The following is a 19,505-nucleotide window of genomic DNA, read 5'->3' as shown; positions in this document are numbered from 1 at the left end:
AAACGAAACAGTTCTGCAAGGTGAACAGACACTTAACAGAAAATTAACACCCACAACCAAAATGGGGAAAACAGGCTACCTAAGTATGATTCTCAATCAGAAACAATGACAGACAGCTGCCTCTGATTGAGAACCATACCAGGCCAAACACACAGCAATACAACAACATAGAAAAAAGAACATAGACTACCCACCCCAACTCACTCCCTGACCAACCTAACACAAAGACATAAAAAAGGAACTAAGGTCAGAACGTGACACATTGTATATAGACTTACTCCATGTGTAACTCTGTGTTGTTGTATGTGTCGAACTGCTTTGCTTTATCTTGGCCAGGTCGCAAATGTAAATGAGAACTTGTTCTCAACTTGCCTACCTGGTTAAATAAAGGTAAAATAAATAAAAAAATAAAAAATTCTAAACAAGAGTGACATTCTTGTGGTATCTTTAAGTTCTTCATGGGGTGTCATGTGTTGGCTTGGTTGTCACATGGCCTGATTCGGCATGTATCATCTCACTCATCATGCAATCATGTTCCCACTGGTAACTACCTACTGGCTTGGCCTAGCTGCCAAAATACCCTTTCATTTAGTTCATCTGGTTCCTCTCACCTAGCTGGATATGGTTCGGTGGACACGTGGTCAGCTGATTATAAAACAACAGTTTGTTTTTGTATTTCACGTGTATCATATGCACGTGTGAGTTACTCTTATCCTCAAGTATCTATAGGCCTACTGGTGAAGTGAAAGACACTGGTACTGAAGGAGCCATCTCTCTCACATTTGCACAAACCATTGGATCCATATATGTTGTTCCTCTTTCTAATGTTTTTCTCCTAGTTGGAGTTGGAAAAATGAGTCAATTGTCAATGTTTTGTGTTCAATATAACACTAGCTTCATGATTTCCCCATGTTCCAATGAGGATTAGAGTGAAGTGGCATTGAAAGAGCACGGCTGCCTGTTAAATGCAGGGTTGCACAACCAAATAAGTTGTCTATGTTGTTCCATGTCATTGTCACTGACGGATAGCTGGAGTTTGCTGTATGAGCGAGGAGGAAAAAAAAAGGGACTTGACTCAGTAATGAAACAAAAACAGATTTAAATTGGGTTTACCATTGACTTTATACATTTAGCAGATAAGTAGCTCAGTATAATAACATTTGGTTAAAAATAACTAATTTACAAATGTACAAAAAAAATTTGCAAATACAAAGGCATCTTCATTTCTTGTGTATAGAAGTATAATAATGCCCAGCTTGTGTGCACAGCCTTCATAGACTGGCCAGGTCTGGGCTGCATGGTGCCTCTGATTCAGGGCTTCAGTGAGTCAGTATTTACTCAAATGCATAGCTAGTAGTCACATCAGTGCTCTGTAATTAATTACAGTTCTGTTCACATTACCTTTGCAATTCCTTCTAAGTATGACAACAATGGTACTACTACAGTATTTAGCTATGACAAAAAAATATATGTGCAGTGCTTTTAGGGAGGCCAAATGGTGGACTGAGTTGTGTAGAATAATGTTCGCATTTAGTTCAAGGTTTATTTTATTATTGAAATGTATTTAAGCACTTTTAAACCAATCTAAAATGTTTCATATCCCTGATATTACAAGTTCTCAGTCGTTTATGAGACCTTCAGATTAGGTTAATCAAATTAAGACAAAACCCTTTGGATATGAGTAGCTTCGATCTTACTTCAGGGCCAAAAAAGTAAGGCCCCCTATCGCCCAAAAAGGCTGTTGAAATCAGCCACATACAGTAGATGCTCCAGTAGAATGTATGAGTATATTTCTTATGACTTTGAGTACTGTATTTTACACTGCACTGTAAAAACAACAAGACAATACTTGAAGTTGTCAAATACACAAGGTTTGTGAAATCACAAATGTTCAACACAGAGAAAATAAAACTGATTGAGGTATAAAACACCTATGGGTGTTACACAAAAAGGAGCAACTTGAGGTAAAATACCATGCATCATAAAGAATAAATTAAGTGTGTTTATGTTTTTATTTTTTATACACGGACTGAGTCCTCTTCATTTTGCTTGTTGACATTGAAACCAGACCCCTCACCTCGTTTCCAAAAAGGTCCGTTATCGTCCTTCCAGCCTATGTTGGGCAAAGCACTGTGGGAAAAAACACATATTAATGAGTATGGCTGAGACTATGTGTGAATGCCAGTTGGGCAACTATGGGAAAATACAAAGTAAGAAATAGAACAGGCTTGAGTGGAGAAAAAGGAATGAAATAGTACAACTGGAGAAATAAATAAGCCCAGAAAGAGAAATAGGTTCCAATGGTTGTAAGAGAGTGATTCCCAGGGAGTGTTTCAGGGGAACCCATCAGGCCCATTTGGGATCACTTGAGGATGTGAAGGGTTACGCAAAGCAAGGTCATGGGTCAGGGATAACTTTGTGACACCAACGGGAGCAGCAATGGGGTCTACCATACCCTAAACAGCAGCAGTGTGACAGTGAGGGGGTGGGGGGCAGTGACAGGACACAAGGGCAGGGTACGGTTACATTACACTAAAGCTCAGTGGCCACTCCGGGTGCTCTCCCGCAATGAGTGGACTACACCACGCAGTACAGTGTCTGTGAATGTGTGCCACAAACCTCTCTGTCCATGGCTCTCACACCAAAGCTGGCAAGTACAATGCAGCGAGACATTGAACAGAAAATGAAGAATGGAGAGACATTTTTTTTTTAAGAAATGAAAAAGGAGATCACTCAACTGAAAATTGCCCTGTACCATAAACACAAAGGAAAAGGCACAACAAACTTAAACAGTAGAAAAGCCTAGCTTAAAATAGCCCAATGAAAATCACGAGTTATCAATAACCGTTATGCTCTTGAATTCTACAAAAATGCAGAGACAACAGTACGCCAATAACACATAAATCCCTGTAATGTAGCCTACTAATGTTAAAATGTACATAGGGAGAGGCCGAGTGCACTCACCTTTGAGAATGTAGTCTGTCAGAAGCCTGGGCACCTTGTCACTGTCGTCTCTCATAGCTTGCAGGACTGCAACAGAAACGCAAACCAATCAGAAAAATAGATTTATTCCAGGAATTTATTTGACCACGGTATGTCAACCATCTATAACACCAGATAAACAACTGTACCATGTACTTCAAGTAGCACAAATGTTTTGATTTATTCAAGATTCATTTGATGGGTGGGGGATAATTGCTCTGCACCTGAGAGTTGCCACTTACTAAGGTGCCACTTACTTTGGGTAAGGATCTGAAGATCTTCCACCGATGGAGGACCTCCTTTCTTCTCATATGGAATGACTGTGGTCAGATACTAAGAGAGACCATGGGGTAGAAACAACAGAGAAAAAGAGGGAGTATAAGTACAAAACCTAGTGAAAGTGTAAACACCCCTTGTACACTTTTCACATTTTTCTGCCTTAATTCAATTACACGTTATATTGTTTTCCTACTGATCTACACAGCCTATCCCACATTTTCAAAGTGAACGAAGAATTATAGAACATTTTCCAAATTAATACCAATAAAAAAAACAGTCTTGATTGCATATGTCTTCACACCCCAGAGGTAATACTTGGTGGAACCACCATTGGCAGCCATTACAGCTGGCAGCCATTACACAAATGTTCCTCTCACAGATGTAATGCCTGTCAAAAGTTATTCCACCAAGTATTAACTATGGCGTGTGAAGACATATGCAATCAAGGCATCTTTGTTTCGTGTTCTAATTAATTAAGAACATTTTCTATAATTTTCCTTTACATTGAAATTGTGTAGTAGGTTGTGTAGACTGGTCGGGAAAAAAATCAAATGTAATCCCTTTTTACATTTAATACTGAGGCGGAACATTTAGAAAACTGTGCAAGGGGTGTGAAAAATTTCACCAGGCACTGTACACACTAAATACAATTGTTCAATTGCTTCTCCATGAGAGTAGAAGTGGGCAACCATTGTAGAAAGGCAATTAACAGTGATGTTTGTTAAGACTCCTTCTTAAATACAGTGGGGGGTGGGTATGGTTAGCCATTTCCTATGGAGAAGTGAGACAGCGAGTAATTTATGTTCAGTTTATGGAGATGTGAAGCTGGGTGGATCAGCATTTTTAGGTGGGACTTACGGAGCAAAAGTCCAGACTTTAAAGCTTCGTCATACTTTAGACTTTTTGTTATTATTATTATTTAGCGCACTACTCTTCTTACACTGTTCGCGCTAGAAACGCCGTGGAAACATTACAACGTATAGACAACCATTTTGGGAACGCACTACAAGGCATTACATAAATCCGCTTGGAGGCGGTTTAAACTGCATTTTAATGTTGACTGCTTAGGTATCAAGCAAAGTGCTTTATGCATGCTCAGTTCTTGGGTCTCAGGGGCCGCCCGAGTAGAAATGTTAAATTGAAGTTATGGAACTCCCTCGCCCGGTTATTTTTTACGGGGAAAAGTCCTCAATGAAACTGACATTAGGCTAAATGTGGAGAATTATACATTTGCCTCTGTTGGCCATCAAGTAAACCTATTAATGTGTATGACATTGTAGGCTACCATTTGATACAATAAATGTTGTTGAAATGTTGAAATGACGATATCACTGGAGTCATTGCAAATCAATTTGTGCCGCTTGTGGAGCCTTTGTGCCACTTGTGTAGCCTTGTGTAGCCTTTGTGCCGCTTGTGTAGCCTTGTGTAGCCTTTGTGCCGCTTGTGGAGCTGGCAAACCAATGAAATACATAGCCTATAGCTTTGTCGGTGTAGCCTTGTGTTATTATGAACTATGAACTGTCAGATTAGGCTACAGGTAAAACCCATTCAAAAAAATAAACACTGGCTGTTGTTGACAAGCATATTAAGTTCATATATATATTATTCATATTTAATTCAGTGATTGAAATGATGACCCCATTCTCAGTAGCCTGTTCCAGCCGGCTATTGGGGAAACAAGCACTTCTTATTGCGAAATCGCCTCGCTTTTTATGTTGAATAAATGTGTCTTAATTTGAACTAAGCAAGCTGCTCAATCGTTCAGTTTACATCTTGCCTACGTCTTGTCTAGGATACTGTAGACTATCTGAAATGAGATGTAGGCCTATAACGGGCTATAGGCTACCTGCCTTTATCTCAGCAAACTATGGTCAAATTGAATTGGCAACTCCTCTCTTGCTGTAAAAAAAAATTAATTGGGCTAGTTTTCAGGCCTTTTGGGCGGGTTTTGAGAGGTCATTGGGCTAGAAATTTAAGCTTGACCTGGCAACCCTGCTTCTCATTGCACTTCTTTCAGTTTTCACATGCAACAACTGTCGTTTAGACACTGACCACAACCACACAACTACTGACCACAACTACTGCTCTTGTCTGTACTAGCTCTGGTACAGCTCTGGCCCTGGGTGTGCTCTGGTTCGCACTAGCTTTGGTCTACACTATACATTTTAACCACTTAAATTAGCATATCATGCCCACCAACAATAATTGTAACTCTTGAACCGTTCAAGCTAGATACACCAAACCAACTTTCATATTTTCAGACTATCTTAGCTTTTCACCTACCTACTTTTTCAACTATAACCAGTCACCACCATTACTACTGCAGGCACTACCACTACTATAACATATTTCAAAACCATACATACTTTAAAACAAGCTAGCAAATAAACCACATTTACTTCAGGAAATGTACTTTTAGCAATAAAGAGTTAATTTATTAGCTAGACTTACAGCTAGCTATCAGTAGGTCTACATAGAAATCTATTATACATACAGTGTAGGGATGCTCCTGACTAAAACAAATCTTAGTTGACCAAGAGTCTTCTGATTGGTCGGAAAAAAATTACTTCTATTTTTCCACGTCCTATGTTTGAATAAAATCAACTATATGTACGCTACTGAGCTTGTCTGATGCTTTAAGCACTGAGATTAAAAATGAAGACACATAAATTACTAAAGAGAGAGCCAGAGATCAATATAGCCTAACCAGAAGAAAAACACCTGTTCCCGACCTTCCTCCTCCCGCTGCCCGCTGCTGCTGGCTTTCGCAGATTTGCCGCGGCTGCTAAGCTCCTGAATTTGCCGGTAATAGGCTACACCAGCGGATGGCAACCTTTTCCATTTGGAGTGCCAAGTTATCATACCATTTCTACTGATCTGCATGCCAGTTATGATTTTCATATGCACATTTTCATGGAACAGTTTAATTTAATTTATAATAAAGCCTTCCTATCTCAAAATCAATGTTATGTGGTAAATCTAAATGAAAATGATACAAATCTAAAAGTAACTTTTATTTTCATTGCCAATATGTAAAAATAGTCTACATAAAGCCAAACATTTTTAACATTGCAACCTGCAGGTAGAAAATATCCTGATAAAAATAAATATTATCTAAATCACATTGTCTATGCGTAACCTGTCTGCAAGGAACTTGAAACAATGTGTCAGCTATTGTTTTAACTTGGTCTGGCCTGAAGCTCCTGCTAGCTAACTTGCAACATTGTATAAAATATTCTGAGTCCTCAAGAGTTTTCAGCTCTAGACAGACAGACACAGCTGCAGGCTATTTTGCAAGGGATAAGACGTAATCAGGTAGACCTATTTTATGACGCTTCCACCGGATCAGAGCATGACATTTCTTCCCCTTTCATGCTGAGCGGTAATCAAAAGGGTGCGAGCTGTAAAGATTTTTCAAATAGGCTCCGTTGAGGAACAACTATAATTTTCAATGGATGTAAAAACAGACTTTGTCTACTCGCTGCTTGAGGCGAAGACAAAATTACTTTCAGAAATTCCACAGTGATGGTAAGTTAAGACAATCATAAATAGTATTAGATCCTCAAATGGGCACAATTATAGGCCTACATTTGCTCGCAGACTAAGTAGACTAGTCCTAATTCTATATGCGTAATCAGTTGCGTGTCCTTTACTCAAGATGGACAGGAGTGCCCCAAACAATAGACAATTAATAAATTGACAACTTGTAAATGGAATGAAATAAACCAAAACTTTTTCCTCACAGTCTAGGTTGTGTGCTCTGCAAACGTATCCACTCCTACAATGACAACTGTGACAACCGTAAGACTGTAATAATAATATATTGAGTGCATTAACAGAAATTACCGTAACTAAACAAACATTGTAGATAAGAAATTATGGGAATTAACAGTAAATGTACTACTGGTGATACTGGTGCGCCATCCCTGCGGCCTCCACAATGGATTAGTCCACTCAGACAAGCGTGAACAAGACAGGTGTCTTGTATGCCATAATTTGTTAATACACGCTACATGGCCAAAAGTATGCAGACACCCTTCAAATTAGGTGATTCAGCTATTTCAGCCATACCCGTTGCTGACAGGTGTATAAAATCGAGCACACAGCCATACAATCTCCATAGACAAACATTGGCAGTAGATTGAAAAGCTCAGTGACTTTCAAAGTGGCACCTTTATAGGATGCCACCTTTCCAACAAGTTAATTCGTCAAATTTCTGCCCTGCTAGAGATGCCCGGTCAACTGTAAGTGCTGTTATTGTAAAGTGTAAATGTCTAGGAACAACAATGGCTCAGCCGCGAACAACGGCTCAGCCGAGTGCTGAAGGGCGTAGTGCGTAAAAATTCTCTGTCCTCGGTTGCAACACTCACTACCGAGTTCCAAACTGCCTCTGGAAGCAACATCAGTACAATATAGGTTTCCATGGCCAAGCAGCCGCACACAAGCTTAAGATCGCCATGCGCAATGCCAAGCATCGGCTGGAGTGGTGTAAAGCTCGCTGCCATTGGACTCTGGAGCAGTGGAATTGTGTTCTCTGGAGTGACGAATCATGCTTCACCATCTGGCAGTTCGACAGACGAATCTGGGTTTGACTGATGCCAGGACAATGCTACCTGCCCGAATGCATAGTGCCAACTGTAAAGTTCGGTGGAGGAGGAATAATGGTCTGGGGCTGTTTTTAATGGCCCCTTAATTCCAGTGAAGGGAAATCTTAACGCTATAGCATACAATAACATTCAAGATGATTATGTGCTTCCAACTTTGTGGCAACAGTTTGGTGATGGCCCTTCCCTGTTTCAGCATGACAATGCCTTATGCACAAACCGAGGTCCATACAGAAACGGTCGGTTAAGAACGGTTTGGAATAGCTTTACTGGCCTGCACAGAGCCCTGACCTCAAACCCATTAAACACCTTTGGGATGAATTGGAATGCAGACTGCGAGCCAGGCCTAACCGCCCAACATCAGCGTCCGACCTCACTAATGCTCTTGTGGCTGAATGGAAGCATGTCCCTGCAGCAATGTTCCAACATCTAGTGGAAAGTAGGGCTGGGCGATATATAGAATTCATTTGAATTCATGTTTTTGCGCGACATTCCAAATGCCTGTATCGCAGAATCAAAGTTTTTGTATTTTTCGTTTTTTATGAGCATTTATGTCCGCTTGTTCTTATGTTGTCTTTTTGGTCTCGTCTCGTTCGCTCCTTCTGTGCTGTGCACCTTCCCATTTACACCAGAGGTCTGTATATAATGACAAGATGCTCATGTGTCCGCCCTAACAACGGGTGTCGTTGTTCGAAAGGCGGGAAGGCAGGCGGACAAGCTTAGGTTCAAAATAAGCGCACAGAAACGCATTGGCCTTATTTTGGACAGATTTTAGCGCTTCGCCTCTTTCTCCCAAGACGCTCCCCCAACAACTCACAAAAACAAAGATGAGAGATCACTTCTTCCTCTCTGACAAACGGTTTCAATTTGCTATTTGCATTTGAGGTTTGGTCCAACAGAATCGATCACATGGACACCGAAACACATGGAGACATTATTTGACTGTAGTAGAGGAGAAGTTAACCCTATCGAACCATACCTTGTTTATGTTTCAACTCCTCAAATTTCAAGCAGAGCAGACACTACTGAAAAGGATGTACCAATGAACAAAACGAATGATCAGTTTGTAGCGCGCATTACGGTACAATGTATCGCTGGCAGCATTTTTGTCGAATAAAGATAGTTATACTAGCTGTTTAGGCTGTGTTTTATAAATGTGCAATAAGCATAAAACAGTTATATAAGGAATTGGCAACTCGTTCTCATTCTGAGAAATGAGGTAGGCCACTTTATTTCAACATCTGTTCAAACAGTTGGAGATGGACAGAAGAATGTGTTAGTTAAACTTCAACTGTTTTGCTTTGTTAGCTGAATTCAGAGCTTGTGAAATTATACCTAGATCCAAGTTGGCTAAACTTGAAAAATAAATATTAGTTGGCTACTTACTAGCACGTGTGCTTGTGCTTGAGAGATTGTTTATGAGACCGGTGTTCATTTTCTATGCCTGATACATTATTAGTTGATGTGCATTATGCATGGTTCTGATTACATTTGTAACAAAAATATCATTTTTATAGACAGACCTGAAAGCAAGATCAGTGATTATTACAAAAAAAAGCAGGTACAAGTATTTTGATAAAATAATTAAATTATTAGTGGGTCTTATGGCTGTTGAAGGCATTTATTTAGCCTAGGTATAATTTTACAAGCTCTGAATTCATTAGATTATTGCTGAAGGTTTTAAACGCAGTGTAATTTACCTTTAAATTGTACAACAAAGCTTATTAGAGAAAACATTTTAAAAAATCTATATATACAGTTGAAGTTGGAAGTTTACATACACTTAGGTTGGAGTCATTAAAACTCGTTTTTCAACCACTCCACAAATTTCTTGTTAACAAACTATAGTTTTGGCAAGTCGGTTAGGACATCTACTTTGTGCATGACACAAGTAATTTTTACAACAATTGTTTACAGACAGATTATTTCACTAATAATTTACCGTATCACAATTCCAGTGGGTCAGAGGTTAACATACACTGAGTTGACTGTGCCTATAAACAGCTTGGAAAATTCAAGAAAACGATATCATGGCTTTAGAAGCTTCTCAGCAAAAAAATCTTTTTTTAAGCTAATTGACATCATTTGAGTCAATTGGAGGTGTACCTGTGGATGTATTTCAAGGCCTACCTTCAAACTCAGTGCCTCTTTACTTGACATCATGGGAAAATCAAAAGAAATCAGCCAAGACCTCAGAAAAAAAATTGTAGACTTCCACAAGTCTGGTTCATCCTTGGGAGCAATTTCCAAATGCCTGAAGGTACCACGTTCATCTGTACAAACAACAGTATGCAAGTATAAACACCATGGCACCACGCAGCCGTTATACCGCTCAGGAAGGAGATGAGTTCTGTCTCCTAGAGATGAACGTACTTTGGTGTGAAAAGTGCAAATCAATCCCAGAACAACAACAAAGGACCTTGTGAAGATGCTGGAGGAAACAGGTACAAAAGTATCTATATCCACGGTAAAATGAGTCCTATGTCGACATAACCTGAAAGGCCGCTCAGCAAGGAAGAAGCCACTGCTCCAAAACCGCCATAAAAAAGCCTGACTACGGTTTGCAACTGCACATTGGGACAAAGATTGTACTTTTTGGAGAAATGTCCTCTGGTCTGATGAAACAAAAATAGAACTGTTTGACCAGAATGACAATCGCTGTGTTTGGAGGAAAAAGGGGGATGCTTGCAAGCCGAGGAACACCATCCCAACCGTGAAGCACGGGGGTGGCAGCATCATGTTGTGGGGGTGCTTTGCTGCAGGAGGGGCTGGTGCCCTTCACAAAATAGATGGCATCATGAGGGAGGAAAATTATGTGGTATATTGAAGCAACATCTCAAGACATCAGTCAGGAAGTTAAAGCTTGGTCGCAAATGGGTTTTCCAAATGGACAATGACCCCAAGCATACTTCCAAGGTTGTGGCAAAATGGCTTAAGGACAACAAAGTCAAGGTATTGGAGTGGCCATCACAAAGCCCTGACCTCAATCCTATAGAAAATGTGTGGGCTGAACTGAAAAAGCGTGTGTGAGCAAAGAGGCCTACACACCTGACTCAGTTACACCAGCTCTGTCAGGAGGAATGGGCCAAAATTCCCCCAACTTATTGTGGGACGCTTGTGGAAGGCTACCCGAAACGTTTGACCCAAGTTAAATAATTTTAAGGCAGTGCTACCAAATACTAATTGAGTGAATGTAAACTTCTAACCCACTGGGAATGTGATGAAAGAAATAAAAGCTGAAATAAATCATTCTCTCTACTATTATTCTGACATTTCACATTCTTAAAATAAAGTGGTAATCCTAACTGACCTAAGACAGGGAATTGTTACTTGGATTAAATGTCAGGCAGGAATTGTGAAAAACGGAGTTTAAATGTATTTGGCAAAGGTGTATGTAAACTTCCGACTTCAACTGTATATATTGTGAATCTCCCATAAGCTGAGAAAATCGAGATATGAGTTTTAGGCCATATCACCCAGCCCTAAGCCTTCCCAGAAGTGTAGAGGCTGTTATAGCAGCAAAGGGGGGACCAACACCATATTAATGCCCATGATTTTTGAATGAGATGTTCAACGAGCAGGTATTCACATACTTTTGGTCATGTAGTGTATATTTGCCACAGCTTGACTAAATAAATCTCAGTCGACCAACAGCCTATCGACCAAACAATCAACCAGTCGACTAACTAGGGTCAGACCTAATACAGTGCTTTCTGAAAGTATTCATACCCCTTGACTTATTCCACATTATGTTGTGTTACAGCCTGAATTCAAAATGAATTAAAATAATTTCTCACCCATCTACACACAATACCCCATAACAACAAAGTGAAAACATGTTTTTGGAAATGTTAGTAAAAAAATGTTAAATGAAATACAGAAATATCTAATTTACATAAATAAGTATTCACACCCCTGAGTCAATACATGGTAGAATCCCCTTTGGCAGAGATTACAGCTGCAAGTCTATCTGAGTAAGTCTCTAAGAGCTCTGCACACCTGGATTGTACAATAGTTGCACATCTTTTTTAAATTCTTCAAGCTCCGTTAAGTTGGTTGTTGATCATTGCTAGTCAGCAATTTTCAAGTCTTGCCACAGGTTTTCAAGAAGATTTAAATCACAACTGTAATTAGGCCACTCAAGAACATTCAATGTCGTCTTGGCAAGCACCTCCAGTGTAGATTTGGCCTTGCATTTTAGGTTATTGTCCTGCTGAAAGGTGAATTTGTCTCCCAGTGTCTGTAGGAAAGCAGACTGAACCAGGTTTTCCTCTAAGATTTTGCCTGTGCTTAGCTCTGTTCCGTTTCTTGTGCATCTATTTATCTGAAACCCACAGCATGATTGATTCAGAGTTTCTTTGCTTTCCTAAGAGTGTTGTCCACTTGATCCTGCTTTTTATCCCCATCTTCTAACAAAAGACTGCTTTGTTCTTTGTCTTTCTTCTTTTAGTTTTCACACGCAACAACTGTAGTTGAGACATTTTTGTGATCTAACTGCCCCATAATCCAAATTAATATGGTTGATATAGTAGTTAATCAAAAATAATTATTTTACTACATTAAACTTTGACTATATGCAACTGCTTTGCTTTAAATAGTAAAGTAAAACGTTTTAAACTTCTACCACAAAAATACTTTAATCCCACCAATTGTACTTCATGTACAATTACCATCTAGTTGACCAACAAAAACATACACACACAGCACCAATGAATAGTGCAACAGACAGAGAGAAAGAGAGAAATATAGGCACCTGTCTTTCACTCCCACTTCTCCCAAAAGTTTGCCGGAAGCCATTTTGAATGGTAGACGAGAGCCCCACCATGCTAAAGCGCTAGAGAGGAAGGAAGTGAAGTAGAGAAACGGGAAGTAAGAGGCACACAAACTGGAAACAAGCAGATGAAAATAGAAGGAACCATGTGCAAGGTTTAAAAGGTCAATATCCCCAAAACAACAAACCAGTAAATTAGTTTGTAAAAAGAGTGAAGTAATAAGGTATCAAGATAGTAATACGGGGGGACATCTGTACAAGCAAGAAATAAGTTGTATAAGGTTTGAATACATTAAAAGGTTACTAAGCAATGCCATAAAACAGTGGATCAGCAGGAATTGTGTGTGTGTGTTTGTGTGTGTGCACGCACAGCATGGATGGTGTCACTCACTGATCCTAGTGCTTGTGTTCTCTCTGGTCGGCCCTGCCGGGCCCCGGCACCACTCTTGAGTTTTTTCTTTTTCTTCAGTAGTTCCCTGTGTTCCTTCTGTCTGTTCTGCACATCTATCAGGATAGAGATGAAGCTGTTCTTCACCTCTTTTTCAAAGTCCAGCTCGTCCCTGAGGGCCAGGTGTTGAATCAGCTCCTCACCGTAATGTCTGATGGCCATCTCCACCTCCTCTAGCCGCTCATTCAGCTCTGCTACACACAGGGTCCTCTCTCCTGCACACACGCACGCGCACACACACACAGAAATGTAGCATAAGAATGCAAACACACTTTCAACCTCCCCCTCCCTCACACCATTTACACACACACACACACACACACACACACACACACACACACACACACACACACACACACCTAACTGACAAGAGATATACTCACGCTCTTCATAGCTATGGTTTGTTCTGGGGCGCTGGATGTCCAGAGAGAGCATGGCGAGGTCTGACTGAGAGGGGTGGTTCTGCTCTGCCCCCAGGTCAGGAGAGTCCTGCATCATCTCCTCTATCTCCTCAATAACCTACAATACACACGGTAACACCACACATTTGGGATCAGTTCCATTTCTATTCCTGTCTGTTGCATTGGACATAGAATGTCTCCATGTAGTTCAATTCCAATCCTTGGAATGAAATTGTATTCCTGAATTGACTGGCACTGTCGATAGAATAGACCCCAACTCTGGTTAACGCACAAACACCGGCTCAGTCCACCTGTCATCTGTCTATGTGAAGCACATTCAAGCAACAGGCACAAGCCCCATACCCAGCTCTGCTCCACTGTATTCTATCTTTGATCAAGTGCAGGTCAGCCTTGGGCTATTCCAGGCAGAGCGGTGGGTTGGTAGGTTGGTAAATTGGTGGGTAAACCCTACCTGTTCTGCAGTGAAGAGGGGTTCGTCATTGAGGCAGGAGACGATGATGGTGTGCATGTCCATCTGTTCCCTCAGCTCATCGTCGGACAGCTCCAGTGTTACATCATCCACCCTCTGACAGGTCAGGGGGAGGGGATTGAATCAAAACTAAATCCTGGCACAATGAATTCTGAATTTTAGATTGGAGCGATAAACAGATCGGACAGGACGGTAGGGGCAGGGAGAGGCGGAGTGGTAGGGAATAGGGATCGAGGGAGAAAGAGAGACAGAGAGAGTGGGGATGAAAGGAAAGGGGCAAAGAAAGAGCCCTCTATGAAGCAGGAACTTGACTCACTGGTTTGTCTTTGAGGTTTAGAGCGGGGAGATGGAGGGAGCGCGTTCGAGACTGTTTCCAATCCACTGCCATGACATTACCATAATTATCTGCGAGAGCATTCCAGATCCTGTGGGGTGAAATGAGATGAGAGACACATGACAGTTAACACCACCACCTGTAGGACCAAAAGCTCATGTAGATAAGTGATATCTAACTTCTAATAATGGTCAACAGTGGTTAAATGTGTCATAATGACACTGCACTTGGAAGCAGTAAGATGTAACGAGGACTAATCTGCCAGCTGTGCGACATGTTTGGGCTGTTGATAATGCTACAGCCGCACCGCTTTAAAACGGTATTATGAATAGTGAAAAGCGGAAGGGTGAGACATTAATAACGAATCTATCATTTATAAACAGCATAGTATTGGGCTAACTATTTATTAACCACAAACAGATTAGTGGGATCAACTACTCTACCCAAGACATAAGCCAAATATTTAATCTTTTAGGAGGGGATAAATGTGAATTGTCCGATTTATTCTGAACTCCCGGGAAGGGTCAACATTCTAATCTAGAGTTTAGTAGGATGTCTTTGTTAGGCACATTTGGGAAACCATGCACTGTTATGTTGTCAACTGAGATTATGTGAGTTCTAAAATCTAGTTTGATGGAACAGTCAAATGACCATTGATAACATTGCTTATTGACAAGTCATCAGCACAACTGACAGTACGTGCATAGAAACAATAATGCATGGGGAAAAAAGCATCATTATAAACGTAAACTTCTAGTGAAATGAACGTAGCATTACAATATTCTCGAATAGGTGTAAATATGCTATAAGCTTATCTGATACAATGTTGAATGTCTGCCGCTTGCATCAACCATCAATACTCGTGACAGCATGTATGAGTTGGACGCTATTGTGCAGGGCGTGACATTGACATTTGATAGTATGTTGCAAGGGAGGTGTTGTTACAAACTAACTTTGGCCAGGAGTCACTTCGCATACTCACTCGTCGTTCCTCAACGTTGTATCCTCGGTGATAATGTTTACAGGGGCGATGTTCTCCGTTTGGGTGTTGAAATTTCGGAAACACACTGTCAATCTCTCGTCGAAATCGTTCACCAGCTCTTCCATGGACTTGAAGCTGCCTATTTCGCCCGAAAAGCTGTTGTTGAGCTCTGGAAGGACCCTCAGAACGCCTGTCAACTGCTCGGCAACCAAGTTTACTCGGTCCATCCGAGTCCCCTGCTCTGAGACCGGCTCAAATTCCTTAAAATCGTGCCACTCGTCATCGAAATGTGCAAGGGGCGCCGCCATGGCTGCACCCAAAGTGCCTCTGATGAATGATGTATGCGACGACGGAATGTCAGGACACAGCATCCTCCAGTGGGAGCTGTGTCTCTTTGGACCGGTCCGAAAACTATTTTTTCGCCACCTCCGAGGTCCTAACCTCTTGGCGTTTGCGTATCTATAAAAACGGGATAGGCGCAAGCAATATGGTAATATAACAACATTCGGGGAGACAACGCCTTATTGCTTACACCTTTCTGGGTTTTATAGATCTGCAATCACTGAACACTAAGGTCAAAGGAAAATGGTGCCAGGGGTTACTTTCAGGCCGCTTTCCCTCTCACAAAATGACCCTTTGACACAAAAACGTAACCAGCTGTATTCACAGAGATAGAGGCCAAACAAAGTATAAGGCCGTTTATTTTCAATAATCTAGAACATTAAATAATTTGTAGTCCCAAGACCCAAACTATGGAATTTAATGACATTTACACAATAATAGTAGCTTAGCTAGGCTACAATCAAATTCAGACCAGTCACCAGAGAATGACTAAACATTTTGATGCTTCGGGGACTATTTTTACATTGGTTTGCAAACATTCTGGGCCAACACCATTTTGCTCTTGTATAGCAACACTACAAAGCGGCACCCCAACATCTGAAACAGAAGAAATAGGTTTCCTTAGAGAGAATAACCGAAAGTTCAACTGCACAACACATGCATTAAAACATAATTCTTTCATACTAACACTTTCCTTGACACCCAGCTTCATAAGTCATAACCCTGTCATAATATGTCATAACAGCTGACATAACTTGTCATAACCTGTCATATTATTGTCATAACACTGTCATGACCCATATATTTACACCTGTTGTGACATATATTGTGTTATTTTATGTTTGGCTATGACACCTACATAAGAGTGTGAAAACCCACATTTATTTAAATGTCTTTTTTCCCTGCCAAGAAGTTTCCTTTCGTTTGAAAATGTGTTTCTTAAGTCCTTTGTTGTTGTTGTAATGAATTCTTTACAGTCATGTTTTTTTTTCATCATATTTTAAATAACTTGTAGAAAATACACTTTATGACACTGTCATGAAGCATTATGACCATCCTGTGCCACTACTTGAACTAAGAAAATGCACTTTATGATACTGTCAAGAAGCATTATGACCATCATAATAGGCCATAGGCCTATCACATACATGCCGTTATGTCAGTCATCAGTCAAAAAAAGGGTGTCTTGTCCTGCTTCTGAAATCTTCTTTTGCATTCATCCCAGTCATCAGTAACAGAGCATTGGGGTAGGTACATGTCTGACATCAATTTGTGCGCAATTACAATAATAATTTAATATGGTCAATTTCAGTAAATGTTATATAACATAAACATCATGTTGAACAGTAGGCTATGGTGTAATGGAAGTCGCTCTGGACAAGAGCGTCTGCTAAATGACTCAAGTGTAAAATGTAAATGGAATGTTTTGTCTTGTGTGGTATGTTTTGTGGGTTTTGAGACCTTTATGTAGGTGTCATAACCAGCCATAAAACAACTACCATGGTAGGTTTTGTGGGTTTTAACACTCTTATGTAGGTGTCATAACCAGCCATAAAACAACGCAATATATGTCACAACAGATTAAATATATGTGTCAAGACAGTGTTATGACCATATTATGACAGTTTGACAAGTTATGTCAGCTGTTATGACATGGTTATAACCGTGTCATAACATGTTATGTGGCTGGGTGTCAAGTAAAGTGTTACCCATTGTTATTTATGTTGTCCTTTAGGCTATTACTGTGTTAGTCTGGTGCTATTATAATTGAGTAATCTTTGCAGTGATAAACACTTTACCTTCGTTTTTACCATTGCTTTATCAGTGCCAGAGGGACTATCTTTCTGCACCTCTCCCTTTTTTGCAATTGGTTAGTCTAATCCGTGGATTCAAGATTAATTCCTTTCCAATCATGATCTGTAATGGCAAGAAAAAGTTAATTGGTTCAGTAACAATCATACAATTAACGACAACATACAGTAGGCTACAGCGATCCTGTTACTCTCGTTGTTGGAATGAGTGGACCAAGGCGCAGCGTGGTAGGCGTACATCTTTCTTTATTTAATGAACACCGAAAAAACAACAAATACAAACCAACCGTAAAGTTTTAGTAGGGCTAAACAGCACAGTACCAAAACAAGATCCCACAAACTACAGGTGGAAAAAGGCTGCCTAAGTATGATCCCCAATCAGAGACAACGATATACAGCTGCCTCTGATTGGGAACCATACCCGGCCAACAAAGAAATAGAAAACATAGATTGCCCACCCTAGTCACACCCTGACCTAACCAAATAGAGAATTAAAAGGATCTCTAAGGTCAGGGCGTGACAGATCCCTGACAACCATTATCATTACAGCATGACCAATGGAAAACATAAACAGCAGAACCTTAGACAATTTCTATAACAATGCAACCAAAAAAGTGTGTGCTCAGCATACACTCCCAATTTTAGTTGAAACTCTGGCGAGCTCAGCTGAAGCAGTTTGTACTTGAAGTTAAGAACCTTGTAGAGATATTCCTCATTATATTTCTGGTTGAATGAGCCCAGAGCAAAGGCCATAGCTTCATTGGCCTCTAGCTGGACATTATACCCCAGTATAGTATAGTTGCCAGCATTAAACAAAGCAGTACCAATATCTGGTACTTTGCCAGTGCCATGTGTAATTTCTATTCTCAAGTCACCTTTACTTTGTAACTCAAGCAAGGCTGCATACTACTCTGCAATGGAATCTCTGACCTCCAAAATACACTGAAGTGTAATGGAGAATGGGTGTGGTGGCAGGAAGTTTCACCGTTCACTTTATTCATAAAAAAAAAAAATCAAACAATGCAATCACAGTCTAATATTTGTACTACTGCGACAGGTATTCATTGATATGAATGTTACAATGGCATTTGTGATGCATTTGAGAGTGAAAAGTAGCCAAACAATATGACTGAGAGACTTGTCTAGATAGAGTGTGGGAAATAGAGAGATTGCGTGACCAACCAGTGTTTTGAGACCAATATACTGGCAATGACTGAAGAAACCTTTCAGAGAGCAAACTCTGTATCTCCTTGTTCACAAAGTTGAAACTATATTTAGGATATATATTTAGGATATATAAACTCAGCAGAAAAAGAAACGTTCTCTCACTGTCACCTGCGTTTATTTTCAGCAAACTTAACATGAGTAAATATTTGTATGAGCATAACAAGACTCAACAACTGAGACATAAACTGAACAAGTTCCACAGATATGTGACTAACAGAAATGGAATAATGTGTCCCTGAACAAAGGGGGGGTCAAAATCAAAAGTAACAGTCAGTATCTGGTGTGGTCACCAGCTGCATTAAGTACTGTAGTGCATCTCCTCCTCATGGACTGCACCAGATTTGCCAGTTCTTGCTGTGAGATGTTACCCCACTCTTCCACCAAGGCACCTGCAAGTTCCCAGACATTTCTGGGGGGAATGGCCCTAGCCCTCACCCTCCGATCCAACAGGTCCCAGACGTGCTCAATGGGATTGAGATCCGGGCTCTTCGCTGGCCATGGCAGAACACTGACATTCCTGTCTTGCAGGAAATCACTCACAGAATGAATAGTATGGCTGGTGGCATTGTCATGCTGGAGGGTCATGTCATGATGAGCTTACAGGAAGGGTACCACATGAGGGAGGAGGATGTCTTCCCTGTAAGGCACAGCGTTGAAATTGTCTGCAATGACAAATCAAATCAAATCAAATGTATTTATATAGCCCTTCTTACATCAGCGCATATCTCAAAGTGCTGTACAGAAACCCAGCCTAAAACCCCAAACAGCAAGCAATGCAGGTGTAGAAGCACGGTGGCTAGGAAAAACTCCCTAGAAAGGCCAAAACCTAGGAAG

The 19,505-nt window shown here is 40.5% G+C and overlaps 1 protein-coding gene across 1 annotated transcript; it reads right to left on the bottom strand.

Moving 5' to 3' along the window:
* Positions 1-1,944: 1,944 nt before the first annotated feature.
* On the bottom strand, positions 1,945-15,599 carry LOC120030794 (fasciculation and elongation protein zeta-2-like). The gene is made up of 8 exons (XM_038976229.1): positions 15,292-15,599; positions 14,292-14,400; positions 13,958-14,071; positions 13,468-13,603; positions 13,028-13,299; positions 3,240-3,315; positions 2,965-3,030; positions 1,945-2,130 (listed from the first exon to the last, which is right to left on the bottom strand). The coding sequence occupies exons 1-8, from the start codon at positions 15,597-15,599 to the stop codon at positions 2,114-2,116; spliced, it is 1,098 nt and encodes a 365-aa protein (XP_038832157.1). The 3' UTR covers positions 1,945-2,113.
* Between the last annotated feature and the right edge of the window lie 3,906 nt (positions 15,600-19,505).

Source organism: Salvelinus namaycush, chromosome 37 (genome assembly GCF_016432855.1).
Source record: "Salvelinus namaycush isolate Seneca chromosome 37, SaNama_1.0, whole genome shotgun sequence".
Lineage (NCBI taxonomy): Eukaryota > Metazoa > Chordata > Actinopteri > Salmoniformes > Salmonidae > Salvelinus > Salvelinus namaycush.
This window is presented reverse-complemented; position numbering and strand designations above follow the sequence as displayed.